Source organism: Caretta caretta, chromosome 10 (assembly GCF_965140235.1).
Source record: "Caretta caretta isolate rCarCar2 chromosome 10, rCarCar1.hap1, whole genome shotgun sequence".
NCBI classification, from domain to species: domain Eukaryota; kingdom Metazoa; phylum Chordata; order Testudines; family Cheloniidae; genus Caretta; species Caretta caretta.
Window position 1 is genome coordinate 33,879,078 of NC_134215.1, and position 26,963 is coordinate 33,906,040.

The following is a 26,963-nucleotide window of genomic DNA, read 5'->3' on the forward strand; positions in this document are numbered from 1 at the left end:
TCCTGAAATGGTTGCAGGAGAGGTGAGGCAGTAGAAGCTGAGTTTGGAGGAGTGCCTCGCCTCTAAAGCTAAGATGATCCACTATGCCATGTGTGGGGAGCTATGAAGAGAGCTCTCCCCTTCTCTATGGCTCACTGAGAGGGTGTGGGTCCCAAAACATCCCTCTTTTGTAACATGGGATTGCGGTATGGCAAAGGCTGAAAGCTGGGTGTTCTGATGCTTCCCTATTCCACCATCATCTCCCCGTCCAGTTTGGGTACTGCTCTATGCTTTCTGTTAGCAGCATGAACATCAACCAGAGCCACCTGTGTGCATCTGAGGGCAACATTTCATTTCCCTTTGGAACTCAGAGGCGCAATCTGGGATTCTGTCCTTTCGTCCCCTCGTTTTGTATAAGCACCGCTCTACTGCATGGGGCCCAATCCTGCTCCCTTTGAGGCCAATTACAAAACTCCCATTGACTTCAACAGAAGCAAGTCCATGGTTCCAGCACCTCTGTGGACAGGCAAAGAAAGCAAATATAGCCGTGGAATGTGTTTGAAAAATACTGATTTTATTAAACGGGATGATTTACAGGACCAACAATTTTATCCAAATGCACATTATCATGAACACCTAATTGGGAATATATTACAGCATGTAATTCCTTATAATGTGTCTGTCCAGATTCCTGTTAAAAAAGAAGCACACAACAGTGGGTTTAGGGATGTTGGGTTTTTTAGCAAAATTTAAAAAAAGTCTTCAGGCTCCCTGTTTTCATTCCTGATGCATTTCCTGTAACTCAGAGACACATCACTCATGTCATGCTTTATATTTTGTTTCTAATCAAGTTAATTTTGTTTCATAGAACAGAGACAGTCAGATTGATGGTAGGAGCCTGCTTTGTAATCAGACTGGGCCAGGTGAGGTGGGCTTTGAACTACAGACCTCCTTAGACTAACAATCACTTGCTGTGGCCATGCAAGTCATTTCAAGTGTCAAGGGGCTTGGGAAGAAAGGCCATCAGAAATGTGTCAGATTCCCAACAAGGGCTGTGGCAGCCAACAAGAGCCGAGAGTGGGCCCAGCTAGATGTGCAGTTAACAAACAAATGCACAAAAATATCTCTTCAACTTCTTAGGTCCATTGTTTAAGGGTCACCTTATGTCAGGCCACAGGGGGGTTAAAGTTGGAGCGCCAGGAGTGCTTTTAAGAAGAGAATCCTAGTGTAAATTTTCAGATGGGAAGGTGGTTACGATCAGTGCATGAGCCTCTATGCTGGGCTTTTGAGCCAGTACTGTGCTTGTGTCAGTCGCATGTGAAAAGGTGAACTCATCCAATTACAGGAAATTTTCTTGAGTATATGCAGAGATCTTCATTGTCAATGAATGCTTACCCAACAGGACGTCAACCAACAGGCCCAGTACCTGTAGACAACCATGCTTTACATCCTCCTCAATGCTGCTAGCATTCCTCCGTCTATATCGTGTTGGTAACACCAGCCACACCATAATCCTCACCTACACCAACACCCAAAAGGAGAGCAGTAGCTTTATGACCGGCAGGATGCTAGTGACCTAGAGGGAACTAGAAAGGAAGGACCTGGGTATAGTGAAAAGAGGATGGCAAGAAATGGAGGAAAGAAAAGGCAGGAGAAAGACTGAAGAAAAGGGGAAGACAAAAAGAAGATGACAGCACAGCAAAGAGAAACAAAAAGGCAAAGAACAAGCAGGAAGAATAAGGCACAGAGAATTAGAAAAGTTTAACAGACTTATTTGCTTATGGTGACAATAAAACATAATGTGATGGCAGAAGCAGTGGCAAAATTAGCACAGTTTTTTTCATTCGCTCCTAAGAAAACCATGCAAAACTAGGCCAAGTGACAGGAGCAGCCGGTAAGCTTAATGGAGAACAATGAGACGTGAGAAAGAGTGGGTGACCAAGACAAAGAAGGAGGAGGAGCAGCAATGGGGTAATGTAAAAGGAAGTGAGTAAAAGAAGAATAGAAGTGAATGGAGGAAGCAGCTCCAAGGCAGTCTGAGACCTCACTATATATTGACTCACCAGCATGTCACTTCTCTTTGTGCTATTTTGGATGCCAGTTTCTCTGACGCCTCTTTTTGCCTTCATTAGCTGCCCCGGTTCCTTTCAGTGCTGTGCACAAAATCCCTCGGCATGTAACCTGCCCTCTTGCAGTACTCATCGATGTGCTTGTTTCTTCTCCAGCACCCAGCCTTTGGGGACGCATTACCCATCGGATGTGTCCTCCAGGGTGACACATTTGGATCAAGTCAAGCACCCATGAAACAGTGTCCACTAGAACTCACCTGGATTGCTTTAAAAGACCATTTCTTTTAAACTCAAGGTTTCAGCAGCAAGGAAGCTGAATTCCAGACCAGTGCTAGATACGTTTGGTTCTCCTGTAGCGACAGCTCCATCTCTATTCTCACATGTGAATCAGAGAGGTGCTGCCTTTCGGACCCCATGCCAAGCTCCCAACAGGCTCTGGTCAGCACCTTCCGCTTTCTCATCTGCTCAAGTTTCTTCTTTAAAAAGCCAACATATGGCTCTTTTTCCTATTGTCTTTCTATCTTTGCCTTGCTTTGCTTGGCATTTCATTGTATTCTTGACCCCGAGCAGATAAGGCCCATAGGCATGTTACAGTGAGTACTTCCACTCAGAAGGTTCTCTGAAGACCAGCCTCTGGTCCATTTGACACGGAGAATAATGAGGAAAGGCTATTTACCAGGTCTCGTACACCATTCACTGTTCAGGGCAACATCCACCTTTTTCTTCAGTTAGTGCTTAGCTCAACCACCAGCCATGCTGGGTCATTGCAACCAAACAATACCTGCTTGGTGAAGAGGGCTCCCATACTTCCCCTGTGCCTTAGTTGCCATCTACAATGAACTATGTCCACAAAGAGGCTAGAACTGGTTCTGATGGCATCATTTCCTGCAACTCACAATTTTGGGTGTTGGTGTGTTGGGGCAGGTGAACAACATGGCAACGCCAACAAATAAATATGACTGCTTGGCTCAGCCCAAATAAGATAGGGCCCAGACACCTTTGACTGCCTAACCTACAGCAAAAAGTTTGGAAGAGAAAACAGGCAACAGCTGTGAAACGGAGGGTGTACCTGTCTTCCTCCAAACTGAACAACAACACAGGGATCTGACTTGGAGAAAACATGCAACACTGGCATAAACAAGGTCAAAATGCAAATCGATTAACCCTCTGAGCCCTACCAAGGTTTGTGCTTGACTTGCCAACAACTGCATGACGCTAACGGCAAATGCATACACTAAGCTCTCTGCCTCTTCTCAGGCACAGGGACAGACCGGTGCTTTCAAAGGCTTTCTTCTGAACTTTCTTGAGTTACAGCCACTGTCTTTCAAATGTAACTCAAGTGCCATTGCTCTTTCAGCTCTAGTCCATTTCTCCTTCTGAGCCAGACTTCCAAATCCCACCTGGGACATGCATTTGGTGCTAACAATGCCATATGTTTCCAGAGATTGGACTGAATCCAGTCTAAACATGGACATGGGGTCTTTCTTTCCCTACCCCGGGATAGGAGAGGGCTAATACCTGGGTGAATGCTAAAGATTCTGAGTTATAGCTCAACTGTCATCCAAACGGAGCTCACAAAGAACTGAACCTGATGGCCTACAAGTCTTGGAAAGAAAATAAACAGATTATTTATGTATAGGCATTTCTGTGGTCCTCATGCCTATATACAGCCACCAAAAGCTGACATTTACTCTGCTGGATCTCTCTCTCCCCAGCGGTGACCCTCTCCAGGTCAAGGTGTCGGAGCCTTCCTCCAGGTTATCATTCCAGAGTCTGCGTTTCCTACTCCCTGTCTGCTTAGTGTATGCAAAGGTTGAACTTCTTGTTCCACACTCATGAACTTCAGTACCAGCGAAAAAGCAGCTAAAGCGTTAGTTCACCATTTGTTGCTTTTACTTACAGCTTAAACATTGCTTTCTATTTAAAATAACAAAGATAATGTCAGGAATTCACAGTTCTTTATTCTCTTTTCTATGCCCACCCCGCTTCCTCTGCCATTAATGTCAATGACTCAAAGTCCTCGTTGTACCGTAGCTCTTGCCAGTGTGGCACTCAAAGGGTTAATAAACCATGGCTTCTTGGACAGATAAGACATAAGCTCATTCACCAACAGGAAAACATGAATGGTTATGTTAGTACATAGCATGTTATGGTTTCCTATAGCGGTTCCTTGGGGTTTCACCACAGCCAGTTGTGTCACAGGAGAGAACACTGGGCTTCTTCCCCAAGCCAATACTCCCCAAGAGATCAGGAAGCTCATGAGTAATGGCCCTTTCGATCTTCTCCAGGTAACATCCTCCCATGTAGGAACACTGCTGAGCTAGCAGCTTGAAGCTGCTGATGGGATTGATGCCGAAGAAGTCCTTATAAGCCTCGCGGTTGGGGAGATCAAACTTGCTGACATTGGTCTTTGCCAGGATAGACTTGAAGATGTAGAACTTGTCAGGGTCTTCTACAATGTCCTTGAATACCAGCTCCCCATCACTGAAGAAGGTCATTTTGTCCTTGTAGGTTTGCAGATAGCGGTCGACCAGGAGGGCGTGGATGCGAACCCGGATGGCATGTTGGCGGATGAAGGCAATCTTATTCTCCAGCCTGTTTTCAATCACCTGGTTAAGGTCTTCTAGGAGCGAGATCTCTTCTTTAAGGAACAGATCCTTGTGGGTTTCAGGGTGATATTCCGGGGGCCAGAAGGAACTGACATAGACCCTGGGAGGTTCAGTGACATTGATCAGAGGAGCCAAGCTCCAGAACAAGGCGCCATAGACTCTCATAAGCTCCTGGGTGGCGAGACTGTCCGCTTTGTTCAAGATTATTCTTATCTGAGACTCCCGGCCCTTCAGCTGACGAAACAGCATCTCCAGCTCCAGACCCACATCCAGCTTTGTAGGGTCAAAGACGACAAAGATGAGGTCGGCTCTGTCGATGAACCACTGGCACACGTCATTGAATGGGTAACCTTTGGGAAAGGAGAGAGAAAAATCAACCAGAAATGTCCAGCTCCCCACATCTAATACAGGACCAATCCATTCAGTCACCAGCATAGATACGACACAGGCCTACCACGTCTCAGACCCCTTCAGACTTAGACCTCATGCAGTGGGAAATCTCGTTTCTCAGCTACTAAAACCATCGCAGAACAGCTTGGCGCCAATATCCACAATCAGTCTATATTCACTTAGCACTGGTGCCTTAGCTGGCATTCTCTGATAAAATTCTGGCCCCAGTAAAGTCAACGGGAGTTTTGCCATTGGAACAGGATTTCCCCCTGGATTTAAGGTAGATATTGAGAGAACGGAGGTGGGGATGCCGTGTAATTAATGCACTGATGAGCATATAGGTAAATAACAGATTTTAGTAGACCATTCAAACATTTTATTAATATGGTGGTACTGCCTTTCACCTCTGGGCCCACTCTGATGTACACACTGCTGCCTCCTAGTGGTTGGGGGTGTGTTTTGCTTCTTCTGGAATTAAATTCCTTCCAAGTCACTTCCAAACTTTCCTTTTCTCTGCAGCCTGCTGTTGATTATCTGTGCTCTGATTGTTTTCTGAGGCCATGCTTTGGCCACTCCAATGCTGCCTAATGTATCTAGTCTATGGGGTGACAAACCCCAGCAGTGCTACCCCAGTTGTGAGATACGTTATCCTGGAAGTTGTGGTGTTCCAGCATTCCATCGTGTCCTGCTTTAACACAGAGGTTTTGGCAGGGGCCTGGATCAAAGGTTTAAGAATATGATAGAAAATAATTGGCAAAGTGCAGCCCATAGGCTAAATACAGCCCAAAGGCCTCAAACACCCCCTTCTTGCTTAAGTCTCTGAACATTGCCCCTCCATATTAAAGTGGAAGTATGCTCTATCTGCTCTATTTTATGAATATTGGGTGTGTCCCTGAGGCCTGTGTCAGGTGGCCATTACAAACACAGGCGGGCAAAATTTTGATGCTTCTGCAATCTAAAAATAAACGCCCTGCAACACCTCCTCACTGGCCCTTTGTTGTGTGTGACCTAATGAATACAGCCTCAACTGGGCCTCAGGAGACCTTGGTTCTCTTCCTGGATCAGCCACTGTCACTTTTTTCCTCTCACCTGTAAAACAGGGAAAATACTACAGCGCTTTGAGATCTACTGATGAACAGCATTGTAGAAGAGCAAGGGACTGTTGTTATCTCACATTTATATTGCTCCTTCTTTTCTGGTCTTTCTTACAATGAACAAAGCAGGTTACTACCTCGTTCCTGTTGCTTGCGGTTTTCAATGATGCCCGGTGTGTCTACAAAGGTGACCCGCTCTAAAAGCTTATGAGGCACCTCTATCCCGATCAGCTTCTCCAGGAAGTTCTGCCCAAACTTTTCGAGGGGAGAGAAGGAGCGTGCACTGTCAGCAGCCATCACAATGCCCTCGATGGTCTTCAGCTTCGGGCCGTGCATGATGACTGTGAACTCAGAGGTGGTGGGTTCAGCCCCTGTCCAGTAACAAGAGAAGCAGAGAAGGTGAGCTCTAAAGTCTAAGCTCTCCTGCTGGAAATGAGTCAGACTCGGTGTCTGAGACTATCTGGGGAGGATACTGCTTACTCATGAATATACAGAGGGTGATCCAAAGCAACAGGTATGGTCAGAGAGCATCTTGCAATATCATGTACCTCATGCCTTGTAGAATGTCTTGAGGAAACATAGGGCAAGTCTACACTATAAAATGAAGACAACCTAAGTTAGTTTGTACAGCCACCACAGTAATTAAATTGCTTTGCATGTCCACACTACACTCCTTGTGTCAGCGGTGCGTGTCCTCACCAGGACTTTCAGTGTGGAGCATCGTGGGACTGCATCCGAAAGGCAGCAAGTGTCAATATAAGCGACATAGTGTCTACACTGACACTGCATTGACCTAACTACATCAACCTATGGGCTACGCCTCTCGTGGAGGTGGAGTTGTTAAATTGGTGTAGTGGGTGGATTACACCGGTGGCAGCTACATTTTAGTGTAGACGCTTACAGAGTTAGGTTGACATAAGGCAGCCTATGTCGACCTAAACTCTATAGTGTAGACCAGGTTGTAGCTATTCCATGGATGCATGAGTGCAGTTTTTTCCTGCAGTGGTTAATCTACACTGAGATATCACGAGTGTGAAAAGCATAATAAAGGACCAGCTCCTGCTCTGCTTTCTAGTGCCTTGATTCTCCCTATGCCCAGAGCTCAGTACAGGGTTTAATTCAGCAGTGCTACGCTCAGCGGTGTTCAGGGATAAAAGGGAGTGGGAGCTGAGAAGAGGAGATGGGAAATGTCATGCCTGTTGTTAAAGTAAATTAATTGGCTCCACGCATGGAGGGGAAGGATAGAAGGAAAAGGGCAAGTTCCCCTTGTTAGAAGATTGTTACTCTGCTGGCCTGGAAAGTGACCTGCAGTGCAATGCCCTATCAGGATGGAAGATCTCAGTCCTGAGCCTCTGGACTGCAGGAAGTAGGAATGCTGCTTCGGCAGATGCACAGCTTGATCCCGGGGGGTGAAGAGGAATCTCATCTGTCTTTCTCTGCACCAATTCCTCTGACTCTTACAGGAGCAGGGTTGCAAGGATTCAAGCCCGCCCTGACCAGAGTGATGGCTGTCACCTAACAGCCTGGGAGGTTGCAATGAGTAAAAAGGGAGGTTCAAAGAGCAGCTGGGGACAATGTTTACCAGCCACGCTCTGGCTGAATGTACAAGTGACAGTGCCTGCTTGTACCCTTTGCACAGCACATTAAGCAGAAACAATGGGCGAGCCGGAGCACACATTACCGGTGTACAGCTGGTAGGGCGTGTCGTCCAGCCCGAGGAGGTAGTTTATCATGGTGGATTTGCCAACGCTCCACGGTCCCAAGAACAGCACCATTGGCTTGGACGTAATCTCCCCATCTGCAGAGAGGGGAAATAACAAAAGGAAGTGAACAAGCACTAGAATTTGAGCTCCCCGCTGTAACTAATGTCCCAGCTGAAGAGTGAACAAGAGCTGCCCTGTCCCACACAATTAGCTAAATGTTCCAAGCTCAGGGAAACTTTCCAACGTTCCTTCAGCCGTTTGCAAGAGCAGGGCAAAGCGACAGAATCGCGCAGGGCCAGGGTCATGGATATGCGGGTGCACACATGCTACTTATGCTGCTAGGGTTGTGCTTAGCCTTCAGAACCCCTGGTACTGAATATGTGGAACAAAACAGTCCGGTCTGTGACTGACCCAGGTGCCCAATGTTAGCTAAGTCTGAGTTGGTGCTAGACAGGCAGGAGACTCCCTCAGTCGGATCATCATCTGTGAGATGGAAGAAATTATACGTACTTGATTGCCGCCCTCCTGACTATACCCGGAGTGGAACGAGCCTCACCCTTTGGCTGCCTGATTATGTACGGCCCTATGGCTGGACCTCTGTCCACATAGTGCAGTGGGCCACCCCACCAAATGTGCATTGCTTGTGGCGCACAATAGGGTTAAAGTCCTGATCCAACTTCCACCAAAGTCAACAGAAAGACGCCCATTGACTACAGTAGGAGCTGGGGCAGACCTCACTGAACAGTGGTTCTGTAGGAGCTTCACACCTGGATGACCACACATGTCCCAGTGGATATTGTGCTTTAGAATTCTATTAAGTGGTGATGGACAAATTCGGGGTAATTCCAGGATCTCCTAGTACCTCATATTCAAAGCACCACAAAGCCATAAGTATTTAACCGATTCCACCCTTCCTGGTCATCTTGGATTATTACGTAAAAGTCCCCTCAGACTGGCCCTACCCAAATTATGCAAGGTCTTGAAAGGAATGTTTTTCTACTCCATTTTGAAGACATATTTGCTTAGTGAATTTTGAGTTAGTTTTTCTAGGCATCTTTTCACAGGCAGTAGTGTTTCCCCAAAAATGTGTATGCCTCCACAAAAACATGCCCTCACGCACTCCAAGCAGGCCATTGTGACTGCAATTATTTCTTTTGTGCAAGCAAAGTGGCAATTTGTGTGGACATGGGCAAGTTTTTGCATGTGGAATAGACGTGCGTGCATTTTTGCAGGTTCCCCTTTTACAACTTCTTTTAGAACACAAATCAATTGGAGATTTTGCCATGATCCCCATGATATACATGGGCAAGCTGAGAGGTGCAAGGCCAGGTTCAGAGACTGGGCAGACTGGCACAATGGGGCTGGCAGCAGGGGAACATTACATGCCCCAGCTGGTAGGGACCAGTAGGAAACTCATCAAGGGCCTGATCTTGCACCATTACAATCAATGGGAGTTTTGCAGTGGACTTTCATGGGATCAGGGCATAAGGGCCTGATCCTGAAGCCCCTTACTCAAGTGAGGAATACTTCAAGTGAGGCTACTCATGTAACTAGCCCTCCTGAAGTCAATGGCAAAAATTACTGAGGTGAGGTTCTGCAGGATCAAACCTGGAGCCATCTGCTGAGAAGCATGGACAACTGATATCACCAAGAGGCCACAGGGAGTTGTTGTTCAGCATGTGCCAGGTGGATCAGGCCTGAATCCTGGGATTCCCTGGATTCAGGCCTGATCCACCTGGCACTTAGAAAGAGACAAGCAACCCTCCCAGCTGCAGAGGACGCTGCACAAAGAGCCCATGAAGAGACACATGGAGAGTCTGGGCCTCAGGACAACCACTGTGAGGGAAAGATGTGTGGGAAACATTTCCGCACAAGCGATCAGGCACACTGCCAGTGTAACCCACTCAGTGCAGTGCTCTGTCACCCTCCAGTGACACAGTGGCTGGGCCACAGAAACACAAAGGTTGATGAGTCTGCTACAGCCTGGTTCCTCATTGCTGTGTCTTGACTGCCAGAAGCTGGGACTGAACAAAAGGAGATGGATCATTTGATGATTGCCCTGTGCTGTTCATTCCCTCTCAAGCATCTGGCACCGCCACTGTCAGAAAACGGGAGACTGGACTAGTTGGACCATTGGCCTGGCCCAATATGGCTGTTTTTATATTAGTTTGGGCAGTAAAGGCTCATGTTTTGAGAGCTACCCATCCCAGGTTCAGTCCTGGCTCCTGATGAGCTGCTCAGGGGTGCAATGTAACACTAACATTTAAAGAACTGTTTCCATGTTCTAAAACTGAAACCATTGCATACGATGGGAAAGGGCGGGAATATGCTGAAAACAGCCATGTATTTTATCGCATTTACTCTGAATAATTTATTATACCTATCGCTTTACACTGAGTAACTTCAATCCTATATCATATGCTGTATAATGTCATTATCGAAACAAAGTAAAATGTATAATTGGTACAAATATATATAATACAGGCAATATGTTCATCTGGAAATAATATATTATTCTATCTACAAATAATGTATTATCCATATATAATGCAAAACGGGTTATACTTTTGCACTTGGGTCTCAAAATGCTTTACAAATAAGAATGAATTAATCCCTGCAATCTCTCTGGCTCCAATTTAGGGCACCACTTACACATCTGCTTAAAATCAATGGGGTTTAGAGCTGGGCAGGATGTGATTTGAGATTTAAAAAAAAATGGTTTGGATCAACCAACATTTTGCTTTAATTTCAACTTTTTTAATTTTAAAATTGGGGTTGTTTGTTTTTTTTTTTTTTTTTACTATAATGAGCTCAAATTTTGAAACTAAAATTTGTTTCAAACCGGGAAACCAGAATTTTTGGTTTAAAAAAAGTCAAAACGGGACATTTTGACAATTTCAAAAACTTGCTTTTCAACATTTCTTTGAGTTGAGAATTTTGGCCAAACTTATCCTTTCCTGTTTTGATTTTGATTAATCAACATTTTCAACAAGAAAACAGTTACCAAGGAATTCCTGATCAGCGCTAGTGGGATTTAAACAGGTGCTTCAGTAATTTCCTGGGTAGGACCCTTGTGAGGTAGGGAAGTATTCTTCTTCTAATGTTATAGATGGGGAAACTGAGGCACACAGAGGGTACGAGAATGGCACAAGGTTACCCAGAGACTCTGAAGCAGATTCAGGAAGGCAATCCAGATCAACCAGCTCCCAACCCCTGGCCTTACCCCCACTCTGAGCAGAGAATTACTATGGCTTCAGTCTGTACAAGCTAGCTGAATATTGTATAAAATGGTGCCAATTGGGTAATATTTCAAACATACTTAGCATGGGGAAATGGTGTTTGACAGCAATGGGGAGGAGGGTCTGTGGGGGGGGCCTCTGTGTGTGCTGCCAAGAGCCACAGGGATTTCTGCCATGGTGAGAGAGGCAGCTTTACATCATATCCCTGCCAGAGTCACGTTTTGTCTCTGGGTACCACCCCTGAATTGCCTCAGAGACTTTCCCCCTGATATTTCCTCTTTTGACCCCATCCTCCTTTCCAGCTGCTCACCCTTTTCTGAACTCCAGAGGTGAAATCATGCCCCATTGAATTCAATGGGAGCTTTGCCCTTGATTTCAGTGGGGCCAGGATTTCACCCTATGTGGCCTTCACCCCCTTTTGCACAACCAGTGAATTAGTCATTGGTGCAACTTCAGACACTTAGCCATGGAGCTCAGATTCCTAGCACCCCCCATGCAGCATTCACCGAGGACTGTGATGTTGAGTCTAGCGGTGTTCCTTGAAGTCAGGTGGAAGGCATGCTGGTGAGCAAAATGAGGAACTCCGTTCTCTCCCTCCAGCCCTGAGGCTGAGCTCTCTGCCTGCACAGTGGTCCCAGCTCAGGGAGTGAGAGGTCAGAAATGGCATGTTGTCACCAATCATCAGGGGCAAGCTGTCAGTCTTCAGCTTTGTCCCTGGGCTTCCTTCTCCCCTTCTCTGACCTCAAACCCTCACTTCTCCCTGCATGGAAGCTCAGACAAGAGCTTTAATTTGGAGTGGCACTTTTCTCTCCTGGGGTTGTCAACGAGGGAAGAAAACCGCGCTGGTGACAGAGAACATAAGAACGGCTATACTGAGTCAGACCAAAGATCCATCGAGCCCAGTATCCTGTCTGTCAACAGTGGCCAATGCCAAGTGCCCCAGAGGGAATGAACAGAACAGGTAATCCTCAAGTGATCCACTCCTGTCGCCCATTCCCAGCTTCTGGCAAACAGAGGCTAGGGCAGTGGTCGCCAACCTGGACTGATCCTGGAGCCTCTGCCAGTCGATCGCAATCTCCAGGCTGCTAAAAGTCCAGCGACACAGCAGGTCTCAGGCAGGTTGCCTGCCTGCCCTGGCCCCACGCCACTCCCGGAAGCGGCTGGCTGCTGGCACATCTCTGCGGCCCCTTGGGTGTGTGTGTGTGTGTGTGTGTGTGTGTGTGAGGTGTCTCCACATGCTGCCCCTACCCCCAGCACCATCCCTGCAGCTCCCATTGGCCAGGAACCAGCCCATGGGAGCTGTGGGGGCAGCGTTTGTGGGCAGCAGATGGACAACTGGTACCCCCATTCTCCCCAGGGGACACAGAAACATGTCAGCAGCCAGCTGCTTCCAGGAGCAGCGTGGGGCCAGGACAGGCAGGGAACCACCTGTGGTAAGCACCTCCTGGTTGGAGCCTCCACTTCACCCGCCCTCCTCCCACACCCCAACCCCCTGCCCCAGTCCAGAGCCACCTCCTGCACCCAAACTTTCTCCCAGACCCCTCACCTCCTCCTGCACCCTAGTCCTCTGCACCAGCCCAGAGCCACCTCCTGAACCAAACTCCCTGCCAGAGCCCTCACCCCATCCTCCAGTACTGGGTTTACAATGGTACGAGTGGCACCATGGAGCCAGGCCCATGCTCAGAAGGGGCCCCGGCCTGCTCTGCTTGCACTGCGCCTCGAGATTTTGCCAGCCCACTGGCTCCTCCCGCCCATTCCTTGCTCCTCTCAGCCCCATGAGTGATTGGGGAGGGTCCCCAGGGAAGCAGCGGGGCCTCGGGGAAGGGACAGGGTAGATCCTGGGTTGATCTTAAATTCAAAAAGTGATCTTGTGTGTAAAAAAGGTTGGAGACCGCTGGGCTAGGTACACCATCCCTGCCCATCCTGGCTAATAGCCATTGAGGGACCTATCCTCCATGAACTTAATTAGTTCTTTTTTAAATCCTGTTATAGTCTTGGCCTTCACAACATCCTCTGGCACGGAGTTCCACAGGTTGACTGTGTGTTGTGTGAAAAAAAATACTTCCTTTTGCTTGTTTTAAACTTGCTGCCTATTAATTTCATTTGGTAATTCCTAGTTTTTGTGATACGAGAACGAGTAAATAACACTTCCTTATTTACTTTCTCCACACCTGTCATGATTTTATAGACTTCTATCATATCCCCCCTTAGTCATCTCTTTTCCAAGCTGAAAAGTCCTAGTTTTATTACTCTCTCCTCATATGGCAGCTGTTCCATACATCTAATAATTTTTGTTGCCTATTTCTGAATCTTTTCCAGTTCCAATATATCTTTTTTGAGATGGGGGCGACCACATCTGCATGCAGTATTCAAGATATTGGTGTACCAAGGATTTATATAGAGGCAATATGATATGTCGTCTTATTATCTATCCCTTCCTTAATGATTCCCAACATTTTGTTTGCTTTTTTGACTGCTGCTGCACATTGAGTGAATGTTTTCAGAGAACTATCCTTAATGATTCCAAGATCTCTTTCTTGAGTGGTAACAGCTAATTTAGACCCCCATCACATTTTGTTGCCCAATCACCCAGTTTTGAGAGATCCTTTTGTAGCTCTTCGCAGTCTTCCTAGGACTTAACTATCTTGAGCAATTTTGTATCATCTGCAAATTTTGCCACTTCACTGTTTTTCTCCTTTTTCCAGATCATTTATGAATACATTGAATAGGACTGGGTCCAGTGCAGACCCCTGGGGACACCACTATTTACCTCTCTCCTTCTGAAAACTGACCATTTATTCCTACCCTTTGTTTTCTATCTTTTAACCAGTTACCAGTCCATGAGAGGACCTTCCCTCTTATCCCATGACAGCTTACTTTGCTGAAGAACCCTTGGTGAGGGGCCTTGTCAAAGGCTTTCTGAAAATCTAAGTACACTATATCCACTGGATCCCCTTTGTCCACATGCTTGTTGACCCCCACAAAGAATTCTAGTAGATTGGTGAGGCAGGATTTCCCTTTACAAAAATCATGTTGGCTCTTCCTCAACATCTAAGGGTCTGACAATTTTGTTTCAACAAGTTTACCCGGTACTGAAGTCAGGCTTACTGGCCTGTAATTTCTGGGATCACCTCTGGAGCCCTTTTTAAAAATTGGCATCACATTAGCTATTCTCCAGTCATTTAGTGACTGATGTGCAGACAATGCCCATGTGACAACAAGGAACCTATAAACAGCAGATCTGGGGCTCTAGCACCAACGCAGAGATCTTGTCCTTAACCCATTGCCACTGGGTTACCGGGAATCAACATTTCTCGTGCCAAGGTGCCCAGCCAGGACACGTGTGGGAGTGCTCAGCTGGCACTCCGGACCTGCTACCACCCACCTGCAGTTAGCACAGCAGGTGCACCCTGGGCCTTCCATGGCACCAGGGGATTGCAGCTGGACAGACATTTTAGGCTTGGTTTTCAGAAGTGCTGAGTACCCGCAGCTCCATCTGAAGGCATGGGTGCCACAGAACATCAGGCAGTAAAACTCTCCTGCTTCCCTGTCTTATCTTTCTTCACTCCCTTCTCCATGTCCTAGCTCAGCACCTTCCCCCGCTCTCTCTCGCTCACTGATCTCTTTCCCTTTCCCTTCCCCAGGGGATGTCTACACTGCAGCCCGGGGTGTGATTTGCAGCTCGTATAGACATTCCTGCACTCCAGCTAGCTCATGACAAAGAACAGTGAGGACACTGCAGTGCTAGCATCAGCCTTGGCTGTAGAACATACCAGGAGGGTCAGGTGGGCTTGTGAAACCCATGCTGAAGCCCGCCCGGCTGCCTTGTCACTGCTAGGTTTCGTGAGCTAGCTAGACCACAGCTAGTGTGGGTATGTCTGCACGAGTGGCCATTCACACCCTGCCCGCAGCGGAGACATGAGGAAGTGAGAGAAACAGCCAGTGTCACTCAAATATTCGGAATCCTCTACTCGAATGCTGTGAAGTCCTAGAACGTGGGGATTTTTACTCTTCACTAAACACAGCTAGTAAAACAAAACAAAGAACATTTTCATTTTACACGCCCCCCCGAGCTGGTTCTCTGCTGATCACCATGTAGAGTTCAGACCATTGCTTGGGGTCTGGCATTTCTTCTCTCTATTGCCATGTTTTTGTTCTGTGGGCCTACCAAAGCTAGAGGTTTTCACAAGATGAACAGGGTGCTAGAGCGTTGCTATTTTCTCTTCTCTTGCCAAGATTTAGCATAACTAAACCTAAAGAATACAACAGTGGGATTCAGAGCCTCTCCAGTTACAGGTCCGATGTCAGCGAGCAAAAGAAACTAATCCTATCCAGCCAGAAGCAGGAACAGCAGGGAAGCAGACAGCAAAAGTTACCTCTTTCTCCCCAGCAGAGCAATAAGAGTTTTCAATTCAACTGAAAATCCTTTTCAAAAGTGCAGCATCACCAATCAGGAGTCTCCTGGTGTTTCATTTAGTTCTCAGTGCTGTAAATGTGTGACCCTCCAGCTAGTCTCTGTGTTGGCTTGTGCCATGGGAGCTTCAGCTCAGTGGCTTAGACATTGGAGTGCTATGGTTCCCAGCAGATAACAATTCGTGGGAGGGGGCAGGGCCGGCTGGCCACAGATGACCTATATTGCATGCCTGGGCGACTCTGATTGGTGGGCACTGAACTTTGGAGGCTGAGTCTTTGCCAACAAGAGGGATGTTGCATCTTATGAGAGAAAAGGTTCATTCCAGACTGAAGCAGCATTCATGAGCAACTGCACAGTACAGGCCCAGAGACCTGTTCACTGCCCTCACACCTTGCCAGGGGGCAGGGTGGACCGAGGCTTAAAGGGACAAGCAAGTGCATGGTGTGATGTGTGTTGTTTTAGTACCTGTGATGTTTGCATGGAGAAGGGGGTGAAACAAGAGTGCTGCAGAAGCATCTTCAACAGCAGCATTCTATGCAATGTTCTAAGATGTGGGAAGGAGAGATCATACAAGTGGAGGGGAACATGATTGTATGATGGCAGCCAGATAGTCCAGCTCACTGCTTTCCTCACAGCCTCCCTAGCTTGGTGTCTTTCCTTACCTAAGAGATCCAGGTTAACAGTCGGCGTCTAGGCCACAGGGTCTCCCAGTCCATCTGAGATAAGTGTTTAAATACACAGGCCAAGTTCTAGGATCCTCCCACATGCTCATCTGAGGTCAGAATTTGGCCCTTGGATTAGAGCCTTGAAATGGGAATTTTAAAGACGAGGCACATAAGAAGATAAGCACAGCTGTAGTGGGTTCATCTTGTCTTCTGACAGTGGCCAGTGACTGAAACTTCAGGGGGAGCGTATAGAACGGGGCAATTTTGAGCGATTGTCCCTAGTTGTCCACTCCCAGCTTCTAGCAATTGGCGGTTTAGGGACACCCAGAGCATAGGGTTGCATCACGGACCATCTGGGCTAATAGCCATTGATGGATCTATCCACCATGAACTCAGTTAATTATTTTTTGAGCCCATATCCCCTGCCAATGAGTTCCACAGGGTATACTGTGTGAACAAGTACTTCCTTTTGTTTGTTTTAAACCTGCTGCCTATTAAATTAATCAGGTGACTTATAGTTCTTGTGTTATGTGAAGGGTAAATAACACTTCCCTATTTACTTTCTCCACCCCATTCATGATTTCACAGACCTCTGTCATAATCTCCCCCACTTCTCCCTCAGTCATCTCTTTTCTAAATCCAAGAGTCCCCGTCTTTTTAATCTCTCCTCAGCTGGAGAGATGTTCCATCCCCCTCATCATTTTTGTTTCTCTTCTCTGTACTTTTTCCAATTCTCATATTTTTTTTGAAATGGGGTGACCAGAACTGCATGCAGTATTCAAGGTGTGGGCACGCCTGGGGTTTATATAGAGGGGTTACAATATTTTCTGTTTTATTATCTGTCCCTTTCCTAAGGCTTGCTAACATTCTTAGCCTTTTTTTTATTTTTTTGGACTGTTGCTGCACATTGAGTGGATGTTTTTAAGGGAACTATCTGCGATGACTCCACCCAAATGAGGTAGGTTCACTATTTGTCACTAACTGCTCCCTTCCACAGACAGGACCAAACATCCACAATAACCCTCACCAAAGGTAACTCAGCTCTGTAGCTAGTTCATCCCTGGAGCTTGGGTGAGACCCAAATTCATGTCCTGTAAGTGTCTTCTCACCTACAGAGATCACGTGGCAAGAGTTTGGGCATCTCCAGGGTAACCTCTCCACCCTTAGCATCTCAGGCTGCGTCTCCAAAGGATTTAAGCATGTGGTTAAGATCCGAAAAGTGGCAAGAGGATACCGTGCCTGCTGCCGTTTCCCTCAGCCCAGGAGATGTATTCACTGAGCTTACTGGTAAAAATACAATTTTATTCCTGCCAGCCCTGCAGAGCCAAAAAAGCTGCGGGACGGTAAAGTGTAGTCCCTTCTGCTCTGCCCCATGCATCATCAGCAGAATCAAAAGCTAGGTGCCAAAAATTTCAGCTGAGAATTTGGCTTTGGACAGACATTTAGTGCTGAACTACAGCCACAAGTCTTATACTTGGGTTTGTCCAAATAGTTGTTTAAGTTGCTGCTTGAAGCTAAATAGCTCGAAGGAGACTAGCTCCCACATGATGGCGCCTGCAGCACGGCTAGTTTGCAGCCTTCTCATCCTCAAGGCTTATGCTGATCATGGCTCAGAATGGACCAGCAGACAGGAGAGAAGCAGAGGGTTTGAAGAGGTTCCATTGCATTCTGGCAGCTTCCTACAGCCCTGAGTGCTTCTTATCCTCTCATTATATCAGAGCCTGTCTCTGCTGGTCTTTCCATCCCCTCCTCCTTGGCCATGAACTCAAACCGTCAGGATGCTGGTTTGAAGGCTGGGGAGAAGGGCTGTAGAGCTTGTTCAAAAAAACCAGCGCCCCCCCAGGAAGAGGGTGACTTTGGACAGAAATTCAAAATTTTTTGGCCAAAATTGACCCACAAAAAAACCAAAACAAACCACACACCAGTTTGGAAATGCTGCAGTGCTTCATGGGAGTTGCAGTATGGGCACCTCATGCTCCCATTCTCCTCTACAGGCTATGTTCCTTGGTCTGATTATTTCCTTCATGATGCACCACACTCTCTGCTTGGGGAGGGGAGGCAGAGCATCATGGGAGTACCTTGCTGTGGTGGATCATGGGAGATGTAGTCTGGGCATTGAGATTGGCCCATAAAGGAGAATGGGGACAGGAGGTAACTGAACTACAAATCCCATGAGCCACCACAGGAGCATTTCCAAATTAAAATATTTTGGTTTTCAAGTGTTTAGTTTTTCCAATGAAAAATTTTAAATTTTCCATGGAAAGGAGACACTTCTCATAAAAGACTTCATAGAGTCAAATTTCCATCAAAAAGCAATTTGTGAGAAATTTTTGCACAGTGCTAGTTTATATTGTGAAGGGAAGCCATTTGTCTCATTTCTCACTTGTGAAATCTCAGCCAAATCCTCTGCTGGTATAACTCTACAGCCCCATTGACTTTAAATTGGCTAAACTCAGTTTCACTAGTCACAGATCTGACCCCATATTTTTAAAACAATTACTTTGACTTGGTAGAGAGTTCAATAATATAAGCAAGAAGCATTCACAGTAAGGTCTTTAACTGGTCACGAGTGTATTAGTCCCATTTATTTAAAACAAATTAATAAATCTCTTTTGAAAATAAAATTGTTTCCAGGATAGATTATTGCTAAAATGTCTTCCTAGAAAAAGAGAGACATCTCCACCTTTAAAAATGATCAGCGCTGGAATTCCTGTATAGTAACTTTACAAGGGGTTATGACAATAGCAAGTTATTAAAACATAATCTGAAGAGTGTTCTGTTCTAACGTGTTCTGGTTTTGTGGGGCTAAGAGTTTGCTTAGCCAATGGTATTTGTTCTTATTCATAAGAATAAATGATCACATATACTACATGCAAATAGAGTTGGTTGGAAAATTTCAAACAAAACATTTTCCCATTGGAAAATATGGTTGTGTAAGTTTCCCAGGGGAAAATATGGATTTTGGTGTATTTTCCATCAAGAAAATAAAAATGAAATGTTTCATTTTGAATGGGGTTGACATTGCTCTCTTCATCATCTGCCTGAGCCACCATGATGCCTCATGGGGGATTGTGGAGAAACCAGAACTACAACTCCATCCTCTCCTGTGGGCCCTAAACTGCATTGGACAATCTCTCCTTGTGGGTGACCTGCCACAGTGCCTAATAGAAGATGTAGCCCAGCCAGTTTTGTTCCATAAAAACTTTTGATATTTTGACTTTAATCCCAAATTGGGATAAAAACAAATATTGAAACATTGGTATTTCCTGCAGGACAGACGTTCTGGTTTTTGATCAGCTCTGCATACAACTGCTTCATCTAGTTCTCTATTCACTTTCAATCTGGCTTTGTATTAATATTATTTCTAATTATTTAGTATTTGACTGAATCTACATATAGATACTCAATAGTTTTGAGGCCAGAATATTGATGAGGGTGGCGAAAGAATCAACAGCTTGACTCTCAGATCCCACTTGCAGAGCTGGCAATTGAGGAAAAAAAAATCTGAACATTGAGTGCATTAGATCTGGACATTAAAGAGGGACAATGAACACGGAAGGGTAGAGAATCTCTTCTCACCATAACTGCTTTCTGAGCTTGAAGATAAGGCCTGAGTTTCCAGTAGTGAGAAGTCTCATTAGGTGGAAGGTGAGAAGAGGGTTGCCACCCAATTTTCCAGGCTTGCTTCTGACTTTGTGGGTCCTCCTTCTGGCCTGCACAACTAGTAAACAAACAGCCTGAATGTCCAGGCATCATCACGACCCCACCTGACAAGGTCTCCAAGTTGCTGTGCAATGAAGACTGACTCTTGTCCAGTAGGAGCCTTTCCCAAAGATGACAGCTCTAACTGAAATAGCAGCACCTAAAGCCATCAGAGTAATTTCGTCCTTCCTACATAAATTCTCCCTGGGGTTTCAATAGACCATAATTTACTTCTTTACTTCCTGTCCTAACTAACGAGGAGTACTTGTGGCACCTTAGAGGCCAACAAATTTATTTGGGCATATGCTTTCGTGAGCTAAAACCCACTTCATCGGATGCAAGCTGTGGAAAATACAGTAGGAGATGGTGTGTGTATATATATATATATATACACACACACACAGAGAAAATGAAAAAAATGGGTGTTGCCATACACACTATAACGAGAGTGATCAATTAAAGTGAGCTATTATCAGCAGGAGATATGCACCTGATGAAATGGGTTTTAGCCCACAAAAGCTTACTTAGACAAATGTGTTAGTCTCTAAGGTGCCACAAGGACTCCTCGTTCTTTTTGCTGATTCAGAGTGGTAGCCGTGTTAGTCTGTAACGTGTCCTAAACTAATGAGTACTGTCAGTGTATTAATGCACAGTAACATGTTCTTCTCCAGAAGTGGCCATTTAATAACAGGGCCCAAAGTGATCCATGTAGCTCTAGAGTTCATAAAGCACTTTGGAATTTTGTCAGTATGACAAGGGCCATATTTACCTCCAGTTACAGTCTCTGACCTGTGTCATGTGACAGTGGGGAGAGTTTGCATTTCCTTGCTCCCAGCTTCAGGGTCTCCGCAGACAGTCACTGCCCCCAGTTTTCAAGGGGAGCCCTTCTCATTGGGTCCAGAGTATGTTCTGCTACTCCAGTCTCTCTGCTGTCTAGCTCTTACCTCGCTCTGGGGAGCAGCAGGACTGGCACCTTGGGGCTGGTACTGAGCACCAAGGGCAGCAGGACCCTCACTGGTTCTTCATTAACCAGGCTGTTTTGCTTCCCTTGGGTGTTTCAGGAGGGCCCATCTCACTGATTGTGACTCCAGCCAGGAGGCCCCATGCACACAGTCCTTGCCTCTGTAGCCAGTGCAAGCTATGCATTCACCAGGTAATCTACCTGGCCCTGGAGGGCTACTGAGCACTATCCTGGGCTTCTCTAGCTTCGGGTGAGGGCCTGTCTCCTTAAAAGCCTCTTTACAAACTGCAGTCACCTCTGCCCCCAGTCTGAATCTGACTGTATTGCCAATGCTGAGATCAGTACCCCAGTTGTGGCTAACACTGCTTGGCTCTCCCTTGAGCCCTGGGGCTATCACAGACCTGCCCCCAACATCCTTCCTCTTTACATTTCCTGCATGGGTTTCCAGACCCAGCAGACCTCAGCTGCCCTGTGTTCTCCTATGCTGCATCTGTAGGACCCTACCAAATTCATGGCCATGAAAAAAAACGCATCATGGACCATGAAGTCCTGTCTCCTCCCGTGAAATCAGGTCTTGTGTGCTTTTACCCTATACTATACAGATTTCACAGAGGGGACCAATGTTTCTCAAATTGGGGGTCCTGACCCAAAAGGGAGTTGCAGGGGGGCCACAAGGTTATTTTAGGGGTGTTGCAGTATTGCCACCCTTACTTCTGCGCTGCCTTCAGATCTGGGTGGCTGGAGAGTGGTGGCTGCTGACTGAGGGTCCAGTTCTGCAGGCAGCAGCAGAGAAATAAGGATGGCAATACCATACCATCCCATCCTTACTTCTGCGCAGCTGCTGGTGGGGGCTCTGACTTCAGAGCGGAGATCCCAGCCAGCAGCTGACGCTCTCTGGCTGCCCAGCTCTGAAGGCAGCGCCATTGCCAGCAGCAGCACAGAAGTAAGGGTAGCAGAACCATAACCCCCCTGCAATAACCTTGCAACCACCCCACAGCTCCCATTTGGGTCAGGCCCCCTACATTTACAACACCATGAAATTTCAGATTTAAATAGCTTAAATAATTACATTTATTATTTTTAAAATCCTATGGCCATGAAATTGACCAAAGTGGACCATGAATTTGGTAGTGGCAGATGAGTAGGGCCCATTTCTGCCCAGAGAACTCCAGACTCCTAAGAGGGATTTTAATGGGGCGTCCCGGTTCTGCAGGGGATCTCCTTTACTGGTTCTTGCTCCAGCTTCCTTGCTGGGTGATTTCCATTTTCATAGGCTCACTGTGGTGCTTGCCCCTTGTGTTCCAGGGATGAAGCAATCACTCAGCAGTACCTTACTCTGGGTGTAGCCCATGTGTGGGGTAAGGCACTACACAGCATGAATAAGGATGGTGGAGTGTGGCCCTTTGGCAACAGCACGCCCATGCACATTACATCCCTGTTTGCATTGAAACACTCCTCAGACACCCAGTTATCTGCTTCCTCCGCAAAGGCAAATGATTTATAAAGGTTTTCAGCTTTGCTTCCCACTGCAGGACTGTGCTGACCTGTGCTTCGCGGCTGGCTGTGTGATGGTTCATTGCTATTCAGCATCCGGGGAGGAGGTCCTTCCACTCGCCACCCCCACACCTCAGCAAGCTGAAAGGCTGCACTCTGGCACTTTCTTTGCCTCTTATTTCTGTGGGCTTAGAATGTGTCCACACCTGAGGCCATGTGACAGCGGCAGCACCTCACAGAGAGGGTCACTTTCTTCTAACCCCACTCCAGAGACTTTTCTCTAGGCAGGGAAGCTGGGCTAGTCCTACAGTCCCTCCATCCCCAGAGCAGAGGTCTGGCTAGAACCTTCTTCTGGTCCCCCCGGCTTGGCTTCTTGCTACAGATTTAAAGCAGCAGCATGCTCCCTCCTCACCCCATGCAGGGATGCTGGAGAGACACTGCCAGCGGATGGGTCAGAACTGTGTTCTCAACCCTGGGAAATCAGGAGTCTCTCTCCTACTTTATGTCTTCTCTTGGTCCAGAGATTTATGTGGTATGAAAACGTGCTCTCATATGCAAGCTTGCTTGCCCTATGCTGGCCTAGTCCCACCAGTCCATATCAGGCACCATCAATGTCATCTATACATCAAGGCAGCTCTGTCACTGGCTGCTTGTGCAGGGAGCACTAGTAGGTGGGCATCTTGGTTTGGGTGTGCAGACTATGGCAATTTAAGACCTCCTCCCCAAGCCTCATCCTGATGGGTACCTAGGTCCTTCCAGGCAGTCCATCCTGCTGTGGGGCTGGCTCAACCCAGCAACCCATCGGGTCTCATCTCTGCTCACTTTGAAAACAGTTGCCCGGGTGTTTTCCATCCGGAGTACTGCTAGCTGTGTGCCTATTGCCTTCCTCTCTCCTTTCCCCAGGGTGGGTGTATGACCCCTCCCCCATTTGCTTTTAGCAGTTTTGAATGTGAAGTGGTCAGTTGTTTTATTCTAATTTGATTATATAGGGCGCTTGTTGGTCTCAAAGGAAGTCAGTATAAGCTCATTTCACAGATGAGGAAACTGAGGTACAGAGAGGGGAAGTAACTTGCCCAAGGTCATCCAGCAGGCCAACAGCAGATCAGGGAATAGACCCCAGGTTTCCTGAGTGCTAGTTCAGTGCCCTAACCACTAGGCCACACTGCCTCCTGAAGTATGTTTGTTTGCATTGTGGGACTTATACATACACCCATCAAAAGGGGCAGCAAGCCGAAAAATATCTTACGCTGTCATGCTGTGGAGCACACTTAGGCTGTAGTTTGGAAACAAGGTCTCAGCCTGCAACTGGGCCGTTGCCGTGTGGCAGGATTCTAAGGGTATATTAATGGGCATGCTCACCCAGAGAGGTGCCCTTGTTGCAGTGGGTTAACATGGGTGGTGCCATTTTGCTTCTAAATGAAAAGCAATCCTTAGGGGTTGCTTATTTCTGGAGCTCGCTCTAGCCATTGGGTAGAGAGGTTTGTGGTCAGGTCCATGGTGTATATGGTACATGCCAGGCCTGCCCCACAGCCGGTCTCTGTTTACAGAAGAGCCACTTGGTCTCCATTCATTTGAGAGAAGAATTTCTTCATTCAGTGTTTGAATTCAAGAAGTGACTGTCTCCCAGACACATATTACAACCCAAGGAGTGGGGGTAACAGCACAGCTAATACAGACTGACTGTAATGGGGTGCACTCACTTCATGCAAGTGACCCTGTCTCAGTGCATATGCCTGTTCTCTCTCTCTGTTCATGGTGGGTCCTGGTGACTCAGCCCTCTGGCTGAGTCACACACAGTCAGTATGGAAAATAAAAACAAAGCAAATGCTTTAGGGTACAAATCCAACAGGGGCCTCTCTCAGGGCCCCCTGTATCATCTCTCACAAGCTGTCCCTGCTCTGGTATAAAGTGATACCCCAGGGCTCCCTCCCTGGGGGCAATGTCTTTGCCCTCTCAGGGCCCTTCTGGCCACAGCTTACCAGCTGGGCCACTACAGGTAAGTTCCCCTTCTGGGGTGCCAGTGGCCCAGTGGCTTTCCCAGTGGCTGGTGGGGGGACCCAGACCCACACCCTCTACTTGAGCTCTCAGCCCAGGGACCCTATAGATAGCAGCCATGCCACATCCCTTTATCTATTAGAGCATTGCTGCTCTAATTCCCTGGGCCACTTCCCCATGTGCTCCAGCACATTCTTCACCCTCACCTCAGGGTCTTGTCCTTGTGAAGTCCCAGCAGCCAGCCTGAAGCTCCTTCTTGCTCTCCCAGGCTTCTGGCAGCACTGCCCTGTGTGAGGTCCTGCAGCTCGCTCAGCCAGCCAGGCACACCATCCACTCTCCTCCAGATCTAGCAAGAAACTGATCTCACTCTATCGAGCCCTGCAGCATTTCTTATACTAGCCTGCTGGGCCCCAATTGGCTGCTTCCCATGCAGCCACTCTAGGCAGCTTGGAGGACCTCTTTATTGCCCTTTTCTGGGGTGGGGTGTGGCATGGCTGCAAGGCCTCCAGAAGGGGACCTCTGGACCTGTCCACCCTGTCACACTGACACTGTCATCTCTCACAGGGGGGCCTTGCTCCCTAGGAACCACAGAATGAACTAATCTCCCACTTGGGCAATCCTGAAGGTTCGCTGCTGTGGGCAATACTGAGCTTTAAGTCTATAGTGCTTTACCACTGTCAACCCTACAACACACCAGCCATGGACAACAGGTAAATACATATCCTGAGAATTATGCAATCGTCTCCATACTGCAGGTGCGCCAAACTCATTTAACCCTTAGAGTTCTGGCCTGTTCATTCACCACCTAAATGAATCCTTAGGCTGTTATATAATTACATACATTGCATATCTATAGCTATATGCACTGTATATGCATACATACACACATTTGTGTTATATATACATAATTTATACATATGTTTATAGACCTAGATCTGTAAACATACACATTTATACAGATGTGTATGTATATATCTATATCTATATGGGCTGTATTTATAGATAGATACATGTAGCTATAGGTAACTCTATCTGCATATGTATACAGATATCTCCAAAGTCTCTGGAGGGTTAAATAAAATTCAATAGGAAAGCCAGAGTGTGTCTGGCAGGCATGCTAGTGTAAGGGGGGGTTGAGGTGCTCAGCGCTCTGGTGCTATGATGTTATTGCGCAGTCAGGAACCAGCAACTCTGGAAGGACGGCTACTCTTCTAGCAGCAGGTCCCGTGCTTTGAGTGTGTTGCAAGGGATGGGTTTAAAGGAATGGCGGCAATTTCTTAGCATTCTGCTGGCTGATCATGTGGCTGTGTCCTTGCCAATGGCACCAACCCAGCCACCACTGCTGTTACCTGTATGGCTCTCTCAGCTGTACCTATATGGCTGACCGGCTGGGAGAGACTCAGGAACCTCCAAGCACCAGGATTTCCTGCCAACCCAACTGGGAGTGTGCGGTACTGGGTAGCCACCTCCTTACCTTTCCCTGGGGCACCATCCTAGAGGGGCCCTATTTCAATTTAACTCCCATCACCCAAATATGGTCCTCATGGGAGTGACACAGATACCCTGGCAATACCATTCTAAGCAGACTACATTAGGGCTAGAGCCAGTTCTGCCTCCTGAAGGGGCCAAGGGCACGCTGTGTTCCTGGGAGGGTGCTGCTGGGCACTGGAGGGGACAATACCCACCCGTTCCCATCAAAGGGGGTGGAATTGTAGCTACCGTCACGTGCACTGGTGCACCGTCAGATTTCATCCAAGCGGGCAGGCTTGCAATGTTCACTCTGCAGGCCTGTGTAGAGTGGGGGACTGCAGACATCTGACACTGACCGGGACCAGTTCTCTTGTCACACAGGCTATGCCTTTGCTGCAAAGTGGTGCTGTGATTGTAGTGTGGGTAGGCTAGCTCTAACCTAGCACGGGTACCAACAGCAGTGACGACGTGGTGGCCCAGGCTAGTCCTTGGACTAGTGCCTGAGTACAAACCAACTGGGGACCTTGGGTATGGAGTGGTAGTTGTTACCGATCCTAGCTAGATTGAACCCAGCAGAGAAATGCCTACTCATGCTGCAACCTCGCCTTCACTTGCAGTGACGATGTACCCGTAGACTAGTGTTTATCTAAGGATGCCATGAATGTGTGGCCTGCTGGACAAAGCCAGCCACTGCAAAATAATAAAGACACCTATGTATATAACTAGTACTGGCTAGTGCACGGGGGGCCCTGGGCATATGGCTGTGGCTAGTGCACATGGGCACTAGGCGTATGGCTGTGGTTAGTGCATGGGGGACACTGGGCGTGTGGCTCTGGCTAGTGCACTGGGAGCACTGGGCACATGGCTGTGGCTAGTGTATAGGGGACACTGGACGTATGGCTGGGGCTAGTGCACAGGGAGCATTGGGCATATGGCTCTGGCTAGAGCAGAGGGGGCACTGGGCATACGGCTCTAGCTAGTGTATGGGGGCACTGAGCATATGGCTCTTGCTACTGCACAGGGGCACTGGGCGTATGGCTGTGGCTAGTGCACAGGGGGCATTGGGTTTAAGGCTCTGGCTAGTGCCCAGGGCACTGAGTGTATGGCTGTGGCTAGTGCATGGGGGGGCACTGGGCGTATGGCTCTGACTAGTGCCCAGGGGCCCTGAGTGTATGGCTC

The 26,963-nt window shown here is 47.4% G+C and overlaps 1 protein-coding gene across 2 annotated transcripts in view; it reads right to left on the reverse strand.

Moving 5' to 3' along the window:
• Window positions 1–532: 532 nt before the first annotated feature.
• Window positions 533–26,963, reverse strand: part of SRL (sarcalumenin) — a 97,410-nt gene continuing 70,979 nt past the window's right edge. For both annotated transcript variants that reach the window (XM_075132855.1, XM_075132856.1), the window contains 3 exons: window positions 7,823–7,939; window positions 6,279–6,512; window positions 533–5,007 (listed from right to left, as the gene is read on the reverse strand). In XM_075132855.1, coding sequence (XP_074988956.1) covers window positions 4,196–5,007; window positions 6,279–6,512; window positions 7,823–7,939 — 1,163 coding nt within the window. In that variant the 3' untranslated portion in view covers window positions 533–4,195. The remainder of the gene's footprint in view (window positions 5,008–6,278; window positions 6,513–7,822; window positions 7,940–26,963) is intronic.